Here is a 22,106-nt window from a genome sequence, read left to right on the forward strand (position 1 = left end):
ATAGCATTGTAATTATTTTTTCAGAGAAAAATCTCTGCATTACCATTTGATTTAATTTGTGCTACTACTCGCTGGCTAATATCCTCGAAGAACTGTTTCCATTTCCTCCATATCCCTGATATTTCAGACTGATAGTTGCACTTGTGTAGGAAATGATTTTTCTCAATTTTTTTGTGTGTAGTGATGAATCTTTTCCACGGAGATATTTTTCAAAAAACAATCTCTGTATTTGGCAGGATCTCTGCCTGCCCATTTCCTCCCTCCTCCTTGTTTGCTTCTCTATCTTTCCAGCCCATGTCGCCTCTTTTCACAGTAATATGTTAGCAGCACTCTAAGCTTATTCAGTTTCAGTGTTCTGCATTTTTGTCAATTGGAAAATATTCCCTTGGTCTGTTATTAACCATGGAGCTTACACGTACAGCCTAGTTGTTTACTTGTGCTGGAAAAATCTGCCGTGGAAGTGGGAAGCTTAGCAGAAATCAGGAAGACCCTTTGAATAGAAGAGGTACTGAATTTTAAGCCATGTCACTGGGAGGAAAAGTTGTGGTGCTGAAAATCCAGTGGGTTCTGAGAAACAGAGAGATCTTTGCAGAGCTCTCTGGTGAAAAATTAATAGTGCTTATTATGTATCAGGTTCTCTGCAAGAAGATATATATATATATATATATATATACACACACACACACACACACACAAACATATATATTTGATCTCCTTTAATCCTCACCAACACCCTGGGAGGTCATTAGTCATTAATTTGATCACCAATTTATTTGTTTATTTACTGAGCTAATATTTACTTAATGCTATATGTGCCAGGATTTTCTGGAGGTTAAATGGGATAAAGTGCAGCAATTTATTAGCAACTCGGTGAATGGCAATGTCACTTACAGAGCTGGACCGATTAGGGTAAGAGCAAATGTTTGGGTGGAGAAAACAAGCACTGTATTTTGGTCAAGTTACAACTGAAGTACAGTCATGCACTGCATAATAGCATTTCACTCCAGAATGAACTGTATATAAGACAGTGGCCCCATGAGATTGTAATGGAGCTGCCCTATGCAGGCATACCATTACAAATTTTTCTACCATATTTTACTGCACCTTTCCTGTTTAGATATGTTACATACACAAGTTCTGGCAACTATATTACAATCGTCTACAGTGTTCAGTACAGTAACATGCTGCACAGGTGTATAGCCTAGGAGCAATTGGCTATCCCATGTAGCCCAGATGTGTAGTGAGCTGCATCATCTAGGCTTGAGTAGGTGCATTCTATGATGTTCACGCAGCATTGAAATTGCCTAATGATGCATTTCTCAGGACATATCTTTATTAAATAACACACGACTGTATCCTACCCTCCATTTTTCAAATGAGGAAACTAACTTCCAATAGATGCCCAAGATTACATGGTTGGCAGGAGAGAGAACCAGGTCAGTCTGATTCCGGGGCCAAGCTCCTCACTCTCCACTCCTCAGCCTCAAGGAGATGAAGCATGATGCACTAGATACCCTCCAAGGCCTGCCCCTCTCTGTTCGTCTCTTTTATCACACCAAAATATCTGTCACCCAGGGCATACTGTCTCCATGTATATTGGAGGCAGATACTCATGGCATAGACCTTAGAAGAGAAATATCATCTCATTTTAGGCATTATTTGTGACCCAATGAAGAGCTGTCATTAAAGGACACATTAATTGACTCATTTTCCTGTGATGACTCATTAATGAATGCTCTGGCAAAAGCATTCCCCTAGACACGTAGGCAGAAAAATAGAAAAAATAAAGCTAACATAAGCAGAAGAAACCTTTTTGTCCTTTCTTGAGATAAGCCAGTCCCTAGGTCTTGCTCTCAGGTAGGGGGTCCTGTGACCAGGTCCCAGTGTGGACCTGAGGAAAGGCATGTACACTTTGACTATGGCTCACCTGTGTATGCTTAGTGAGTGGCGGTTCCATCAGCTCATCACCTGACATCCAACAGCTTTCTCTCCTCTATTCACAATTCTGCATCATCAGATGTTCAAAGACAGGACTAGAGTGACACAGTCAGATCCCTGAGGGGATTAGGGATAATATACAGTCGTCCCTCAGAATCTGCAGAGGATTGATTCCAGGACCTTCCCTCCAAACCAAAATCTGAGGGTGCTTAAATCCCTGATATAAAATGGCATCATATTTACATATAACCTACGCATATCCTCCTGCATACTTTAAATCATCTCCAGAGAATTTATAATACCCAATACAATGCAAATGCTATATGAATAGTTGTTATACTGTGTTTTATTTATTTGTATTATTTTTATTGCATTGTTATTTCTGTTTGTTTTTTTCTGAATATTTTTCATCCACAGTTGGTTGATTGCATTGATGTGGAATCTGTGTATAGGTAAGGTCAAATGTATAAGCTCATGCTTTGAGGACTTTTCTGCTAGATTCTCTCTTACACACACAGGCACACACCACACATAAAACTTCCTTGTAATGCTAGATTCTCTCTTACACACACAGGCACACACCACACATAAAACTTCCTTGTAAGACCTGCAGCTTTCACAGCTTAAAAAATATTTTCCCAATAGGAAAAGAAACACTTGTCAAGTCATTTCCTGCATGTTAAGCAGGCATTTGTTTATACTACCAGCCAAGCTTTCAAACTTCAAGGAAATATATAATATTTTTCCCAGGGTGTTGGACTATAACATTTAAAAATTCTAAAATGATTCAAAGTATGTGAGAAACTGGTGCAAACACTGGAAGCTGGGGCAATAGACTTATTCAGCCTGCAGCCCAGGTGGGGGCTTTTTCCCAAGCTTCCTGACTCCTTGGCTGCACACAGCCAGGGTTAGATGTGCTCTGAGCTCTGGCACAAGGAGACATAGTCACTTCCCACTCTTCCCTTTTCTGGTCTGATAAGTTTGCAAGCAGATTACAAACTATCACCTCAACATCTTTACCTTCCACAATGGGATCTCTCTAGAGATCATAGCAGGTGGCAAATTGGTCAGATTTACCATTATTTGCATTTTTAATTTGTAGTATTTTATGCCCAGAGAATTTTCATGAGTCTTAAGATGACAGCACAAACATTAATACATAATTCATCATCTATTTTTCATAATACATGTGGTTAGCAACCCATTGATAAACAGAAAAATCATTACCACTTTAAGTAGGATAAAGTTAGTTCTTGCCCCCTCCTCTTCCTTTCTGAGGTCTCAAAGGGTAAATTGCTTGTGACTGAAGCACCATCCACAGCCTTCGTGCTGACATTTTGTCAACAGGAAAAGCCTTCTCAGTTGTAGCTTTGCTATTCTTCAGAACAACCAAATGTTAAATAATTGAAATACAGTGTTTGTGGGGCTTCCACAGGCTCTGATTTGGGCAGACTAGATGCTTTTAAATATAAGCAAAAGATGAGAAAGCAAGAGAGATACCTTTACCCCATCATGCTGTCTTTCTCTTTCCTTTCGAAGTTCTAAACCTTACTCTACAAAATTCCCTTGTCATCCTCTCTTTCTATGTCCCTGCCCTGCCCCGCCAGGCATTGCTGTTTCCATAACTCAGTTGGAAGAAATATTAACTCCTCTATAACAGCTCCACAGAAAAATAAAATGCATAGACAAAATGCACCGGAATTTGACTGGGAAGCAAATAAAGGAGGGTAGCAAAATAAAGTGGACCAAAATTGCTGGTAAAATTACTAAGCCATTCTATCAGAAAGATGCTCAGTGAAGAAAACCAAGCAGATTAATTCGGGATGCAGACATCACATTGTGTTCTTGTTGGCAGGAGCTGTTACCCAACTGAGACAGACAAATTCTTTATTTTCCTTGCTATTCTAGGTGCCTCTACACAGGAGGAGCCTATTCCACAAGGATGAAGCACCTCACACCAATCTTCCTTTTCTCTGGCTCCCACTGCATTGGTAAACCAAGCAACCAAAATGGCATTTGTTTGCAGTGCTCCCGAAACCCATTTTCGATACTGTGAAGAAGATTAAGAAGACACACTTTGCCCTCTGTACACCCTACAGCGAAGCACATGATTGCGAACAGCTATTTAATGTGTATGGGCTTTGTCCCCTCAACCAGCTTGTAACTTTCTTTAGAGCTTCCTTGTCTCACTATGTCCATCAAATACCTCTATTAAATCCATCCATGTAGGAAGACTTTAAACCATAAATAAAAGGAGTCACTTGCTTCATCAGTTGAAATGATTTTTACCCTTTTAGGATTTCCTTTATTCCCTTCATCAAGTATTTCTGAAATGCTTACTAGCTTTGGAGCACTATGCAAGGTACTGGGGAGGCCCAACAAGTTTTAATATCTTTCTAGATCCAAGATTAGAGAGACATCCAATCCTTGAACAGTTACATGATTTCTGCACCAAAAATAATGGCTTGCTAGTGGGCATCTAACTCCAGCCATGATTTGCTGAAGACCTTGACATTGGCTGCACTTTTTGTTAATGACCAGTGTCTATTATGGTAATAAATTAAAGTGACTCTAAAAACAATAGCCTGGGAAAACTAAATCCAGGTTTTTAATGGATGATGCTTCCTAGTCAGGAAGAGTTGTTCCCAAAATGAATATTTTAGAGAATGTGGAGGATTACATATGACACTTCCAATGAAAATCTGATTCTTTTTATACAATTGATGGCATTGGGTTATCTCCATAATATGTGGCTACAAGCAGCAACATGTGGTGCCTTGAAAGCAGAAGATTCAGAAAAAGTGCACTTTAGAACACACTCTCTTGCTCTTTTTAAAAAATTATTATTATTACAAATTGACTTCTTTTCTGCTAATATGTTCTTCTGAGAAGATTTGTAATGTCAGGAATGCACATATAAAGTAGCTGAATAAGTAATAAAGTTCTAAAGGAGCAGTTACATTCATTTATAATGTGCCATTTTTTGACAATCCAAAAGACATGACTTCAAACAAAGGTAACTAGGGGGAGGTTAATAGCCAGTAAATGTATTGATGCAAACCCTTATTCAGAGGAAGTCACTGCCTTGTAGAAAGGATGTGTCATCACTTTATTGGTGATCTCAATTGTCCACAATTTTCACATTTACTTTTAAAATCAAAATATCATAGTAGATGCTTTCAAACAAACTTCCAGTTTTAGATATTGCCAATACTGAACTATGCCAGATTCGAGTTTTACTAAAAAAAAAACCACACACATGGCTCAGATGTAATTCCAAATGTTAGTTCAGTATTGTTTTATTTAGTAAGGTTGGCATGCTCCCAGATATAGTAGAGAATTGTGCAATTTTCCAGATAATCTGATCCAAAATTACTGTTTTTGCTTGAATTAAAAAAAATTTTTTTGGCTTGAAATAATCTGAATTAATTGGTTTAGTCATTCCTTTCACATGGTCAATGCAGAATAAGTCAGAAGACTGGCAACATGCAAAGTTCAGCCAATTTTTCTCAGCACGTCTTTGACTTTAATGTTGGTAGGTAAGGTTTATTGTACAGAATAAAAGAGAAAAGAGGCTACATTACTTAAGAGTTTCTTTCAGTAATCTCTGTCTCTACATCCACCAAGTTTTTCAGATGAGACTATACAATGTAAGATTTAGGGAAGTGGCTTCAATTCAGTGGTTGGATCTTAGATGGGAGAGAAATGACATAAAATAAACTTTTAAAAGAAATTGTATCTAATCCTGGCTGGGCGAGGTGACTCACCCCTGTAATCCCAGCACTTGAAGAGGGAGAGGCAGGCAGATCACGAGGTCAGGAGTTCAAGACCAACCTGACCAACATGGTAAAACCCTGTCTCTACTAAAAATACAAAAATTAGCTGAGCATGGTGGTGTGTGCCTATATTCCCAGCCACTTGGGAGGCTGAGGCAGGAGAATGGCTTGAACCCGGGAGGTGGAGGTTGCAGTGAGCTGAAATTGCACCACTGTATTCCAGCCTGGGTGACACAGTGAGACTCCATCTCAAAAAAAAAAAAGAAAAAAGAATTTTGCCCAGTCCCAATTTGTGGGGCCCTGCAATCTCCTGTTGGCCTGGCCTTTCTGTCCCTGCTTATGGCATGAGCGTCTTCCTACAGAGAGGTTTCCATGGCCTCACCTACATACAATGAAATTTTCTCCCTTTCAATCCCAGTGCCTCACATTCCAAATTCTCCAATTAATCTTATCTATCAGACAAATTACTTTCCCAAACTCTAGTTTTCATCACTTTAGTCTCCTAATTAGAAACTTTCAGTGACTCTCCGTTTCCTACAAGACAACACTAAAGGTGCTCAGCCTGAACTGCAGGGTCCTGTGAAATCCTTACCCAACTCATCTCTTCAGCATTCCTCCTGAATGCCCTACAGGAAGCCTGTATTTGAGTCACATGGAACTACTCACACTCCCTGCTCTGGCCCATTGTGGGCCTCATCCTCACTTACCTCCTCCAAATGCCCACTCTTTCTCCCTAATGACACAATTATGCCTACTCTTTAAGGCCCAATCTAATTACATATCCTTTGAGCCCTCCTTGAACAATATGGCCCACGAGAGCCTTCCTTGCTATGAGTTGGTACCCATTCCTGGCTGTATAATTGTATGCCATTCAGGGGCAGCTTCTCCAATGACCTCTAGCTTGGATCATGAAGTTTTCACTTGCAGGTAACAGGTCTGTGTGCAGTACCTCTTTGCATGGCATGTAGCACATGATTGTCTCTGCCTGAATGGCAAGATGAGAAATAATGAGCCCAGCTGTGGTTCCTACTCTTCTGGCTATACCGTGGGGAATCCTTCATCATTCAGGTAATAACAAGTGAAGCTCTGAAAAGCTCAATATACAAGTAAGGCTCTGGCCCTCAGTTTCCTGAAGTGGCTAAGAGTGGACTCTGGGGTCAGAGTGCATAGATTAGAACAAGGTTTTGCTATTTACTAGCTATATGATCCTCTACCTCTGTGCCTCCATATAAAATGAGGCTAATAATAGTACTCATGTCATATGGCTGCTGAGAAGATTAAATAAGATCATATAGATAAGGTGGTTAGTCCTAGGCACACAATAAGTGCTCACTAAATATTTACTCTTATTATTATTAAACAGTATGTGAAAAGAATTTCCTACTTTAAGGCCCAGTTTTCTTTCAGGAGGAATGTCAGTTGACAATAAAAGGACAATCCTGCTACTGAAAAATGCACTTTGGGGGCCAGTTTCCATGCTCTAGGCTGGCCTGGCAGGTCAAGGTGTTTTCAGGGTGATCAAGTTACAGAGCTTTCCCCTGGGCTCATCTGCTAGGACGACAAACTCAACTCTACAGAGACAGTTTCATTTTTATTTTCCTGTACCTCTTCCTCAGCCCATTAATAAGAAAATGGCAAGAGCTTCCCAGGTTTAAGAAAAGCTGTAGCCAGTTCTTCCCATTAGACTGAGACTGATCAGGACATTCCAGGATGTGACAGAGATGTGAACAAGACAAACCAAAGCCACGTGGGTGAAACAATCAAGAAGTCTAAGCCCGGCACTAGGAAATAACCATAGGTCATTAGGTGTCCTGGACACTCCTGAGCTCCGCGAGGCAGCGCTGAGGCATTGACATCAGAACCACAACATAATCCTGCCTGCACTCGCTTGTCTTTTACTGCATGGATTTCTACTCAAGTTACTTCTTACTGCATTTATGTAGCTTAAAACATTTCACCCAGAGGGCTGCTTTTCTCTCAGGCCTACTTCTGATAGGTGAGACGATGTGTTCCCCTCCACCCCGAGCCTGCCCAGTAAGACCCGGAGCCTTCCCCCTTTCTTAGATTTGAAGACAACCCATTTCGCACTGGACACGCCTGAAAAAGCCCCTTGGGCAACCTGCCTGCAGGGTGTGAGTGGGAGAGTTACCTTGAATTCAGTCTCAATGTTGGCTAGTCTGGCTAACTCGTTGCTGAGCTCCAGGGCAGTGAGGACAGGGTCTTCGCTAGACAGGGACAAGTAGGCAGCACTCGCCAGTCCTTTGTAGGCGTTCATGCGTGAGCGCGAGTGGCTGAAGGAGTCTTTCCGCTGCTTCTCCGTGCACTCATTGCACTTGCAGAAGTAGTCGTGGGGCCGCTCGATGCGGGCGCCCTTGAGCAGCAGGATGTGCACGATCTCGTACTCCTGGCAGTGCGCCGCCAGGATGATGGGCGTGATGTCGTGAGAGAAGCGCGTGCCGTCCTCGTCGTAGGCGTAGAAGTCGTCGTCGCGCAGCTCCTGCTCCAGCGGGCTGAGCGTCAGACGCTGGCCCTGCGCGAAGGCCGGGTGGTTGAGGATGGCCTCCACGATGCGCACGTAGCCCTTGCTGATGGCCAGCAGCAGCGCGTCCCCGACCCGCGCCAGGTTCTCCTTCTTCAGAAGCAGCTCCGTGACCTCTAGGTGCTCGTTGCCCACGGCCAGCTGCAGCGCATTCTGCCCCATGTAGTCCACGCAGTTGAAGTTGAGGGTCTTGGACTCCTCCAGCATCTTCCGGACCACCGGGATGTTGCCATACTCAGCCGAGTCCAGGAAGCGCTCCTCCTCAGGCGTCAGGCTGGTGCCCTTCTCGTTGAACATGTAGGCAGGACCCCGGATGGCCTGGCGGCGGCCCTTCTCCCTCAGCGTTGTGTGCCGGCGCTGCATGTTTTTGAAGGTGCTGCTCCCCAACCTATGGGACAAGGCACAGATGCCCGGTTACTTTCCTGAGGATTCCCCAGCCGTTGAGCACACAAAAATGGTTGAGACACACAAAGAATATCATGCTTAGAATCTTATAAGGAGTTGTGCAGTCTTACAAATCAGTGTTTTAATCATCGAGATTCAGACACAGTGGATTACCTGTACCATTTATTTCAAGTGGTAGAATATGACTCAGTTGTCTGCCACTATACTCCTTGGGTGGAGACGGCGTGGCAGAGCTGAAAAGTGGATTTACAGTGAACCTAATAAGAGATGGACGTTCGGGCATGGGTAGCGGTATGGCTATAGCAGGCAGAGGGCTATTGGCTTTATTTCCATTTGCATAAAGTGGAGAGAGCCAAGAAACCCCTCTGTGCTTTAGTTTTCCCACCTGCACAATGCGGTTAACTTTCATGTGCTGCAGAGTCTGTAGGAGGATGAAATGAGGTAATTTGTAGGTAGAAAGTGTAAGTCAATGTAGGTTTTATTCTGTTCTCACTTGTCTCTTTTATGCCCAGCTCTCCAAGGGCTGTGCCATAGAGCTGGCCACCACAATTAGGCTGCCTTTTGTTCAGATGTGTCCTCCTGAATGAGTTCCTGCACCATGGCAAAACTGCAGCAACATGCACGCATGTCATGCGTGTCTGTTTCTACATTCTGTGCTATTCTATATGAGGACAGTGCTTTCTGGTTCACATGCAACCTAAGCACCTACTAAAAGGCAAGATGTGGCAGGGAGCAGGACTAGAATCGTTGCCACTTGCTGATTCTCAAACCTCCGTAGAGAATTCAGCCTTAGCTTCTTAAGATTGAGCCTGGAATTTTATATGGATGGAAGAAATAGGTCGACTTACATGCTGGGTCCACTTCTTACTTATTGCTGTTTCCCAGTGTGGCATAGTGTAGAGCTTAATACTAATACTACTAATAATAGCAGTTAACATTTATTAGGCACCTGCTATATGCCAGATATTATACTGATAGCTTCACACATTAACTCGTGTAATTCTTGCATCAAATCTATGAGGAAGGTACTATTATTATCCTCATCCTCAGCTGAAGATACTAAGAGTAGGAGGGCTGAAACACAGACTTTGAAGTTAGAAGGTTTAGAGTAGAAATCCTGGCCCCACTATTTGCCAGCCTTGTGACTTTGGACAAATTACCCAAGCTTACATTGCCAAGGTGTTGAAACAGTAAACTAGAGCAGCTAGTTTGCAACAGCCATTGTGTAATTTGAGCTCAAGTCAGGGATATGCCATCTCCAGGTAGCCTTGATACCTTGAGCAGGTCCCAGCTGCTAGACCTCAGATAACTGAAATAGAGGGGCTGGACCAGATTTTTCCTAAGCCTCTACCAACTTGGACATCTTGGACTTTTTTGATTCTCTATTGATCCTACCTGTATTTTCTGTTTTTCTTTCTACTCTACCCTTCCACTCGCATCATTCAAAGAATATTGGAATGACATAATTTTTAACAAGAGTGTGTCTGTTTTACTTGAATATTTGCTTTAAACTATTTTCCACGGTCCCAGAGAATTGTCTTTTTTATTGTTTATGTCTTCATGCATAAGCAGTACTCCATATTTCACTTTAGCCATTTTTAAAAATAGTCAAAACAAAAATGATCACAGAGAATGGCTTTAAAATTAAATCCAATGTTTTGAGATTTTAAAAAAGTCATGCAGTTAGCCTTGTGAATGTTTAAATTGGGGGCTCCATTTAGTTTTCTGCTCATTTTACCTTTTGACCTGCTCAAACCTTTTTGGCTTTAGCTCCTTGGGGGCCCTATGTCTGGCATAAAGCAAAGAATGGAGATCAGATCTTGGTACTCTAATCCTGCCTGGAGCTGAGTCACACTTCCCTTGGGAAAAGCTGCTAAATTATACAGTGGAACAGCTTCTTTATCTGCATAAAATAAAAAGAATAATTATTGGCAACTCCCTCAAAAGGCAACCGTGGGTGATAAACCCTAATAGAGAGCTCTGTACCCCTTTAGGAAGAGTGTCTGACCCACCACCCACTTTTAAAAAGTGCACTTTGATGAAAGATTGCTGGGAAAAAGATTGTCAGAATTCAAGTTCATGAGATCCTTCTGAGCCCATTTCTTTCAACAATGCCATCATTCCAGAGGTAGTCTGCTCATTGGTACCAAAGGCAGACCATGGATTAGGAGTCCCACAGAAACCTTTACAGGAGAGAAAGATTCACAAATAGTGTGCAGGAATTTATTATGATAGGATTTTGAGAAGGAGAAAGGTTACTGAGTTGAAAGCTAAGCAGTGATCCCATTTGTATTCCCAGAGGGCCTTGTTTCAGGAGACGTAATGAACTCAGTTTCAAGGCCTGTCATCTGGGCACATACATACATAGGTAGAAGTTGAGCCTACAGAAGACTAATAATAATCTTTTTCATGGAAGTACTCAGCCTGTACTATAATAGGCTTCTTCTTCTCCCAGAAACACTTGTTTAGACTTAGCCATCACAGCTCAACCTGAGAAAAAGCAGTTTCCACTCAAAAGCATCTGAGTAGTGTGTCAGATATGAAACAGCAGCTGTCTGAGAAGAAGCCGGCACTACAGCTTGATTCCACGTCACTTTTCCATTAGAGGTCTGCTCAAGAGGGAGAATGGGTCAGACTACAAGGTCAAGGGTACCCAACTATTACACAGCAACAAGCCATGGAGAGATTAACTCAAAGGAAATTTAATGGCTGCTAAACCAAGTCAGAGCAGAGAAATATTTCATAAGGAAGACATAAGTACCCAATCTGAATTCAGAGTCCCAGTGACTATCATAGACTCTGCAGCTTACAAACTTAAAGGATGTTCAAGCATTGTTTGTTAATTCCACTCATTACAAACAAAATATAAAAAGCAAAGTATTAGCATTCTAATATTTTAGGTGAAGAAACTCTGGTAGGTTAAGTGAAAAGACTAAACCTTAGGTCCGAAGACTTTGGACAAAAAATTTCTGCACAAGGGTAGGGCATCATATAAATCTTGATGTTTCTGTAATAATTATGTTTTCAAAAAAATAATATATGTGTATAGCTAGTACTTGGCAGACATTGCAATGTCCTCACCATTTGACATGCATTTTTCTGAATGACCTTGAAAGCAGACACCCAGATGTAGTAAGAAATAAATAAGACTGTCTTTCGCAGCCTTTAAAACCTCTGCCTTGAAACACATTTGGAGGCTGACAAAATTGTCAGTTCTACTCCTTTCCTAGCAGAATTTAGCATTAAAAATGAAACCTTATGAGTCTTAGAGTCACATGCATGCATATATGCAGATAATGGCATGTGCTACTCAGTGAAATTACTTCCAATGCGAGGGGATTCACAGTAGACTATGGAGAATTGATGCAGATATTGATGGATGCCCTGTAACCTCACTGTGGGCTTCTTATTAGCTCTGACTCTTTCTTACTCTAATATCCCTCTAATGATGCTTTTAAAACATTTATGCACTTATGAATATATTCAGCCACCATATCCTTGCTATTTAATCTTGATATCACAGACATTCATATTTTAGCTATACATATCACATGGGTTGGAAAGAATCCACAAAAGATGATATATCAGGAAGATAAAGTCACATAGCTCCCAATAGCTGGTGGCCAGAGCTCACACCCATGAATCAGATGTGCTGCCCTGCTGGACTCTGGTGATCTTGTCACAGTTTTGGGGCTGAAGGTAAGCAAAATAATTTTCCCTGAAATGCAATTGGCATTTGATTGCCCTTATTTTAGTGTTTTTCTTAAAAATAAACTTTGAACGCAACTGCATTTTTATTTGCATTTATTATTGAGATAATAAGTGATCGAACACTCCAATTAAGATACGTTTTACATTTTCCGGAAATATATACATTGACATTTGACGTCATTCAGAAGAAGGATTCCAGTGGAATCCAAACCATATGAGAGGAGGACTGATTATTAAACTCCCTCTTGATCCTTCAGTTGCTATTTTTATCAAGCTGCTCTTAGAGATGCATCAGCCAGTCTGAAGGAAGCCAGATGTCACTGATCCATGAAAAGTATGAATCTTGTGCCCTAAGTCCAGCTGCAGATGAGCATGACCATAAAGCCTTTTGGAGACAGAAATGGTGGTTACTGATGAAGAAAAGGCCACTTAATCAAAATGTCTCTTTAGAGATATTTGTTGTCTCTTTTCTAAAATTGCTACACGCATCAAAGGTCTCCATGGAAATTATCCAAACTTTAAATCAATTTAGGCTGTAATGTTCCCCAAACAGAATCTAGGAGTCAGATCAAACACCCAGGAAAACCCAGCTGTGATCTGTGCATCCTCTCCCAAGAGTATGCATTCTGAGTTTTAGTTTAGAGCAACAGTGATGAAATAGTCAAGTTACTTAGAGTCTTCTCCTATACCACAGTTCTCTCACCAAAATAAAGGGAGTAATAAAACCCATTCCTCATGTTCCTCGAGAGCACAGAGAAGATTAAATAATGTCTACCAAATGCCCTGGATGCCATAAAGCCTTATACAAATGTCCATGTCAATAATGATAAAAATCTTACCTATCAATGCACTTAAGTACATAAGTATTAAAATTGTCTCACATTTTACTATACATTAATATGTTCAGTTTAGCTATTTTTCTAAATGACTAATAGTGACATTAAACATATATTACACAATTACCATTTAGACACTATGCGAAGTGCTTTGCATAAATTATTGTTTTAAACAAACTATCTTCTGATAAGCTTAGCTATTTTCCTGAATGACTATTTAATCATAGTGAATTACATTCGTTTCACATTAACCATGTGTCAGCCACCATGCTGAGTAATTTATTTGCATTGTCATTTATATTTATTTATTCATTTATTTTTAAAATAAAATATAAGGAGAAATTTAATGTTATATGTACTTAACACAATAATGCCATACTATAAAGACAAATGCAATGTAATGATAATGAATTATAAATGTAAACATATTAAAAAGGAGGTAAGTACTTAAGTCACTGAGCAAAGATGATTAGAAATGTGTAGCGAATATGATATATTTGAGAACATGCATTATCATTTTAAGTTCTGACAAACTATATTACATGGTTTAGGTGCTGTTGTCATTCCCATTTAACAGATGATGAAATGATGGTCAAATTAACTACTTTTCCCAAGCTACACAATGTATCAGTGGTGAACTCACTACCAAGGGTCTAGTCTGTCTGCTTTCAACATCTGTGCTTTTGGCTAGATGCCACTGCCAGCCATCTTCTTTCTATGTTTTTTTCCTGAGTTTCCTTAGACTATAAGTTTTTCCATTAGAGTTCAAGATTCTTGAGGGCAGGAAATACTCATGCATATGGCATATGCATCTGGTGTCCTGTACTCCTGATGCCTGGCATATGGTGCTTGGTCAATAAGGTCAACAAACTTAATCCATTCCTAAATATTTGAATCTGGGTTGGTCATTTAAGAAGATCAGTACACTGGAGTTGTTAGTGTTTACCAGCATTTTCCTTCTTACAAAATATAGGAGCCATATAATTCTATAACTATTATTTCCTACTTATGACTGGCAACATTGAAAATAAGGTATGAATTCCTAAGTAAAATCAGTTTCCAATTAGCTCCACTATAAATTATGGCCCACAAGTTGCTAATGAAGCAGCTAATATTAGAGGGCATATAACGTCTCTTGGTGACTGAGGCAGAAAATTGAGACATTCTCACTTCTTCATAATACTCCTGAAAATTTTTACATATTTCCAAAGGCATCTAACTTATTTCTAAGTACCACCTTTTTTATTATGGTGAAGTTGAGGGAAATAGTCAACATAAATTATTTATCATTGCCTTGTAAGGTCTCTAGTAGCATTGGATATTATTAGCTCTCTTTTAGTTTATTATAACTACATTAATTGTGGATTTAAGGCATTTAAGTTTCCACTTAAGCTACTGATAATAATTTGCTTGTACAACTTATATATTGTAAATAAAAGAAAAAAGATACCCAACTACCCCATGATACATATGAATTCATACATTTTACCAGTTAAATCCTACAGGAAAAAAGCAAAGTAACCTTCTTTTATTCATTAAAATGTATTATATTAAGATATACTTTCCAAATAATTCTACTAATGTGGGATGGCTTTTCCATTGCATATTGGAATAGAAATATTAACTAGCGTTCCTGAATGTTAATAAGTAATCCTATTAGTAATTTATTTTCTACCAAATAACATAATTTTGAGAAGTTATCCTCAGTTTTCTTTCAAACTGTCCTAGGCACCACCTATCCAAATATAACTAGTGCTTTGTATGTGCTTCTGTTTTTCTTTTTACTTTAAAAATCTTTATATTCCTATTTGGAAGTTGGAAGTTATGAAAATGGATGTCTATATCTCATTGTGTATAGCTCCAGGGGAGCTGAAACAAGTTTTGATAGTTTTATTTTTTAAGAAGATTTTTCTTGGAATAAAATAGATATGTTTAACCTTTTAATGATTTCATTGACCTCTGTGACAAGAGTCTGAAATAAACATCTACTACCTAGAAAGTAAGAGAGTCCCTTATATTATGAAATGACTAAAAAAAGTAACATGCTGAATATTTATCTAGAGGGAAATGTTGATTGCTTTTACTAAGCACAAGCTCCTGGCAGCTCTCATCCAAGATACCACATGCATTCTGCAATTAGCCTCAACGAGGCTCCACATAGTTCTGATTTTTTTTCTGGGTTAATTACTGCCTAAAGGAGTTATCTAGTCTAAATGCCCCTAAGTTCAGTAGCAGGTGTTTTTAGAAATAAATATTTATGAAAGGATAATTGTGACATAGAACTTTGATACTTTTTTAAGTAATTGAATCAATGTCATTGTTAAAAAGATTTTGGAAATTGGGTTCTCATCACAGCCATAATGAATATTCTGGATATAATGTGAATTCATTCATAAATCTCATGTGTGCCTGATGCTTCAGAAATAGGACCCACCAGCAGGTGGCATTCTGAGGCAAAAATTCACTGAGTGCTACCATACAGGGTCAATCATTATTGCCTTTTCTGAATCTTCCCTGAGTCCATTACGCCTTTAAATCACAATTAATAGCAATAGCATTTTGGTTGTGTCTACTTGATCATGCATAAGTGAATTTACAATTTCAAACTTAAAGGGGAGATTCTGAGATTCAGAGTTTCAAAGCTCATGTCACAGCTCTGTCTAGATTACATCTCTTTTATTAGCAGCATATTTGTTATTTTGAAATGGATGTCTAAATGAGACATATAGCTCAGACCATATTTTCAACAAGAAAAAAAGAAAAATCACAATCTCTTTCTTGCCACCTGTAGTTCTTGAATGGTAGCTACTTATTAGAATATAACCTCTTCCTTCTCTCATCCCCATATGTATATTATGATAAATACAACCACATAAATACCACACTAGAAAGCCGTTAATAGTGAAGGGAAAGGAGAGACAGTACATATACACTCTTCTAGGAATAAAGCTATATTACTCTAGCACAAAAGGAATAGGCTACCGAGATGAGTTGTCTATTTCTAAATGGCTTTGAAAACTTAGACATTCAATATAAGAAAAAAAATTCTTCAACTCAAGGAATAAGAAAGATCTCAGATCCATCTAAAAATCTAAGCAACGTACTGGAGGAAGAAGGCTGATAAATAAAAGTTCAGTTCCATATTTCAGAGAGAACACAACCTCTACCGGGAAAAAAATATGAAAGAACCATCATAGCTGCTTACATTGAGGGTAATATACGTAGGCTTGTTCCTCCTCTAGATGACCGGAATCCGGTGCTGAGTCGCGGGAAGCTGGCTCCCCATGGGTGGTAGCCAAGGATGTATCGCTCTCCGTGGTGCTGAAGTACAGAGCTGGCCAAGTGAGTGGAGTTGCAACGAGGTGAAAGCGCGCTCCGCTGTTCTTCGTGCTGCAATGGTAAAAACTCGCCTTCTGAGGCAGAACCGTGTTACCGTCCTTTTTCTAATCTGGGGAAAATTTCCCAGAGAACATGACAGGGAAGGATCTATGTGTGAGAGTGGCATGCAGCGTGGTGATGGGTTGGTATAGTCCCCACCCCCTCTCCCCGACGTAGCTTGAAAGGGAGGTAGCAACTCTGTCTTCCTACCATAGCTCCTCAGGATTTCTACCTGCCCCTTCCTCTGTCCTAGAATAGCACACACGCGCACACACACACACACCACACACACACACACCACACACACACACACACACACATACACACACCTCGTTATATAAGGCTGCTTGTTCTGGCTTCTGAGGCAGAGTAGTCATTGGTTTAAACAAATGAGGAATGAGTTGGTTTCCTACCTGTTGTGTTTGTGTGCTTACACAACAAACAGAGGGAGCGGGGTAAGAAGAAAACCAGAGAGGCCTAAAGAGTGACTTTCATAAGTCTCATCACCACACCACACTTTGCTTCGTGTGAGTGATGTATCTTGTAACTTTGCTGCTTTGATTCATGATCTTTTAGCATTGTCTAGTATCAGGAAGAGGTCAGTGATGTAGAGCAAGTCTCACATTAATAACAGGACTAAAAGGATTAGCTTTCATTTACAACTTCCCATTTTTGAAAGGAAATTTTCAATCCAAAATACAATTTCCCCAATAGTTCCCACTCTCACCAATCACTATGTTACCAAATGGTCTATGATTCTTAAACACTGAGGTACTTTAATGACATCACTGGAGAGAAACTCTCTTAATTAAAACATTGCCTATGTTAGAAAAACCACAATTGCTTCTATAATCTGCCTGGGTTGCTGATCAATAAATCAGAGTGGTTATTATCTGAAATCAACTCATGGCTTAATGACTGACACTCTAAAAATGTTGCTGTGTGCAAGTGTGATACTTAGGGCTAAAGAGTTGTCTACCATTCTAGTTTTACATGCAAATGAGATTGCATGGGTTTATTAATATGCTACTAGTAATTTCTTTGGAGACGACATGGTACATGGGAAAAGGCCTTGGGATTTTGACTCACTTATTAACTGTGTAACCTTAGACATAACACTTAACCCATTGAATCTCACTCTCCTCATAAGTAAATTGTGAATAATAATAATAGGGTTTATAATGCTTTCTACCAATTGTTGTGGTGATAATTGAAAAATCACATTCAAGTAGCCCTAGAGAGTTGGCATTTTAGGTGTGCATGATAAGTTTGAATGTTCTTTTTATTTTTTGAAAATTTGAGACAGGGTCTCACAGTGGTACAATCATGGCTCACTGTAGGTTTGACCTGCCAGGCTCAAATGATCCTCTTGCCTGAGCCTCCAGAGTAGCTGGGAATATAGGCAAATACCACCAGACCTGGCTAATTTTTAAATTTTTGTAAAGACAGAGTCTCACTATGCTGCCTAGACTTGTCTCTAACTCCTGAGTTCCAGCTATCTCCTGCCTCAGTCTCACAAAGGGGTGGGATTACAGGCATGAGCCACCATGGCTGACCCAGTTTGAATGTTCTTCCTTCTCTGCTTGCTCAAGATAAGTTAAGGTAGTTCTCTAGTTCTGGGCATGGTGGCATGAACCAGCAGTCCCAGCTACTTGGGAGGCTGAGGCATGAGGATCACTTGAACCCAGAGGCTGAGATTGCAGTGAGCCGCATGTCACTGCACTCCAGCCTCGGTGACAGAGTGAGACCTTGTCTTGAAAAGCAAGCAAACAAACAACAACAAAACCCTCCAAAAAGACTGACAACAAATGAATTCTATTCTTATAAGTCTCCACAGAAGCTTTACGACTTTAATGATTATGTTTTGTTGGATAAAACACTATTATAAAAATAAATTTTCTAAAATCAAGACTCTTTAAAAAAATTTACAGGCTTAAAGGATACAGAAATTTTATTTTTTATTAGAATCAAAGTAGATTTAACTGTGGTTGTGTAAGACACTTTTATTGCCTTCTTAATTCATTAGCATTTTATGAATTAAGAAGCCAATAAAAGTGTCTTACACAACCACAAAGTTAGAAGATTAGCTCTGACATGTGATAATATCCTTCTGATTGGGATCCTCATCATCATGATTAGTGAAGTAGTGTAGAATGAGATAACTCTTAATTATACAATACTTTTAAAAGAATACTGGTTTGTGGCTTTTAGCTGATGATGGAATTGAAGTCTCATTATATTCTGTTTTTAATAAACAGCTGAGCGTATTTTCATAAAACTCTGACATGAATAATGTCCTTGTTTTCACTACTGATAAGCTCATTTAAAAAAACCATATTTTAGAAAGTTGTGCCAATGATGGTATGACAGTCATATATATATACATATATATATGTATATATATACTCACACACACACACATACATATACACACACATCTTATATATACCATATATGTATCATACTCAAAGACATAATTAGTTCTTTTCTCTCTCATCTCTCTCTCTATATTACTTATAGAAGTAATTTGTGCATTTCTTTTAAATATATATAAATATATGCTAGTAACTATTATTTCTTTAATATATAAATATATACATAACATATATACTATGATCTATATAATATATATATTTTATTCATAGAAGAAAAAATATATAGAAAAAATATATATAGATGAGAGAGAAAAGAAATGCACTAATTATTTCTTAAATATATAGATGAGAGAGAAAAGAAATGAGCTAATTATTTTATAAATATGTTAATTAGTTGATTATAAGTCAGAGTCAGGCTAGGGAGCTCTTCAAAAGCAATAAGATGATATTTTGCAAAGGCACCAATCCTCAGGATTCTTAAAATTAGAGTACTTTATCATTTCTAGAGCATATCATACACATATTTAGTTCAATAAGGCAAATACTTGTAATCTGAAGAATGTTGCATCCATCTCAAATTATCATTTTCTATATATAAAACACAGAAGTAATTAGAACTTCACCATCAACAGTGAAAGTTCAGAAGATGCTCAGCTTTCGGACTAGAGGATGTCTAAATTTCCTGCATAAGGACTTGAGTTTTGCTTCTCCCAGTCTCAACCAGACATAGGCTCACAGTAGAATTTAGTGATTAAGAATGTGTACAGATTTCAGTCAAACTTCTTATGTTTTAACCCCAAATTTCCTATTCCCCAGTGTGTCCCTAAGTTTTATCACCTGTGAGATGAAAGTAACAACACTTTCTCTCTTGTGGAATTATAATGAAGATAGAATGAGACAACACACACGAAGAGCTTACAAGAGAGCAGAGGCTGGCACATAGAGCTCAGCATATGTCAGCTTTCACTATTGCTTAACGACACACTCTGTGACTGATCAGTGAACATACTATTGATCTATGGTTCTCAGACTTTGTGTGCTCCATTATCACCTAACTAGCCTGTTAAAGCAATAAACATAGAAATTTCTGGTTCCCTAGAAAAATAAGCACTTTATTTCCTTAAGAACCGCAAGTGATTCCGATGGAGATGATTCATATATCACACTTTGCGGAAACACTGTTATTGTCCATTGAATGACTAGGTTGTTTTAGAAATTGAAGCCATGAATATGAAGATCTATTTCAAATAAATGAATCTTTAGGAACACACATTCCCTCTTTTTTCCTCTCGCAGAATGTTCCTTTCGTCTATGCAACTTTGTGCGGTTTCTAGTCAGGTTTGGCTCTTTCTCCTAGACAGAAATATATTGAGCAGACTTCTTAGGCATTAGAGTTAAGAAATTAATGTAAATCAGTTCCCATAGAAAAATTCTGGCTGAAATTGCTAGAAGCCATTATGCTGAACCCACTTGAAAGGTAGATCTCTCTCATTTTGATTGATGACAGCATCACTGCAAAGCTTCTTTAGAGTGAGCACAAAATCTGGGAGAAAATCTTGTACTCTAGACTGTTCTCAATTAATGAAAAATTGCGTTTTTATTTACAAACAGGTGGGGAGTGACTGGAAATGGCACTATGTCTCAAAGTGATAATGAGAATGATGCTAATTTAATTCTATTTATATTTATGTGGTTTATGGAAAATTATTCATCTTTCAGTTTGGGCTGTAACTTTGTAGATTTAAAAGGTTATGCTTTTACAGGATTTATGTAAGCTATAATTGGCTTGTAACCTATTAAAGGTTTCTTTCAAAAGCAAACTGAAACCCATACGAAATATTTATTGATTGCTGTGGCTTGAATGTCTCCTCCAAAACTCATGTTGAAATTCAATTATCATTGTAATGGTATTAAGAGGTGGGACCTTTAAGAGGCGATTAGCTTATTAGAGCTTCACCTTCATAAATGGATTAACGCCTTTATGCTGGGAGGGGGTTATTGTGGGAGTTCAGCCTCCTTCTTCCCTGTCTCTTGAGCTTACCCTTTTGCTTTTCACAAAGGGATGATCCTTTGCATGTGGTGCCTTCTGCCATGTTATGACACAGTAAAAAATACCTCATCAGATGTGGCCCTTAATCTTGGACTTCCCAATCTTCAGAATTATTAGCCAAATAAATCTCTTTTCTTTATAGATGACCCAGTCTGTGGTATTCTGTTACAGCAGCAGAAAACAAAGACATGTATGTTCTGCCTTAAAAAAAGATTTGAGATGGTGTTGCCAGAATGGAAATCCTGCTTCAATGAAGGACGTGTGCAGGAATAGCAGTCAGCAGATAGCCTCCAGCTGCCACATCCTTCAGGGTCTGCCACAGGTACAAAGAGCCACCTTACCTGGGGCCACATCCTTTCTAGGATAGACTATATTTTGTGACTGAGCAAGGTGAAAGAATACAGACCCCATTTCAGGAACATGCTTATGAGCAACACTCTTTCCAAGGCTTGCTGCTATATTGCCCACATTATCATAGTTTGATTTCTTCCTCTGTCCAATATTGTTTCCTCCCTTTTCCTTTAAAAAATGTTTCTCTCTAATAAATGTTTTTCACCTTAAACTCTATTATATCAGTGCCTACTTCTGGAAAACCTAACCTATATTAATTGGTATCAGGAATGGATGGAGAAACTAGAGCTCAGCATAGTGTTAAGATGGGATGTTTGAGCTTGATTGCCACCATGTAGTTGGCACTGATCCTATCACTGGGCATAGATGGAACACAGATGGCCCATAAAACAAGGTGATGGTACAGTTAAGCTTTCACCTGTAGTGAATTGGGATGTGATACTTGTGGAAGAGATTACATTGGTAAGTGGGAAATATACATTTGAAACTTACCAGAGAAATAGTAATGACAAGAACAATGGCTTGGGATAGCTATTGTTAAATGCCACTGATATTTGATAGAAAGCTGAGTTGTTGAGGATAGGTAACAGGCAATAGAATTCCAGATGTAAAAGCTGGAGGACATGGTGGTTGTGAAGAAGCTCTTGTAAACTCTGGTGGGAGAATATAGAAAGTCAAAGCATAAGCCTGGGAAATCATATTCAAAGTGACTGAGTTTCACAGATAACTAAATGCTCAACTAAGGAA

At 39.0% G+C, this 22,106-nt stretch overlaps 1 protein-coding gene across 5 annotated transcripts in view; it reads right to left on the bottom strand.

Moving 5' to 3' along the window:
• The window catches only part of TRPC7 (transient receptor potential cation channel subfamily C member 7), a 139,146-nt gene extending 122,441 nt beyond the window's left edge, over positions 1-16,705 (bottom strand). For all 5 annotated transcript variants that reach the window (XM_078365748.1, XM_002744184.6, XM_078365747.1 and 2 more), the window contains exons 1-2: positions 16,411-16,705; positions 7,864-8,641 (exon numbers count right to left, since the gene is read on the bottom strand). In XM_078365748.1, the coding sequence (XP_078221874.1) occupies positions 7,864-8,641; positions 16,411-16,412 (780 nt within the window). In that variant the 5' untranslated portion in view covers positions 16,413-16,705. The remainder of the gene's footprint in view (positions 1-7,863; positions 8,642-16,410) is intronic.
• Between the last annotated feature and the right edge of the window lie 5,401 nt (positions 16,706-22,106).

This window comes from Callithrix jacchus, chromosome 2 (genome assembly GCF_049354715.1).
Source record: "Callithrix jacchus isolate 240 chromosome 2, calJac240_pri, whole genome shotgun sequence".
Classification (NCBI taxonomy): domain Eukaryota; kingdom Metazoa; phylum Chordata; class Mammalia; order Primates; family Cebidae; genus Callithrix; species Callithrix jacchus.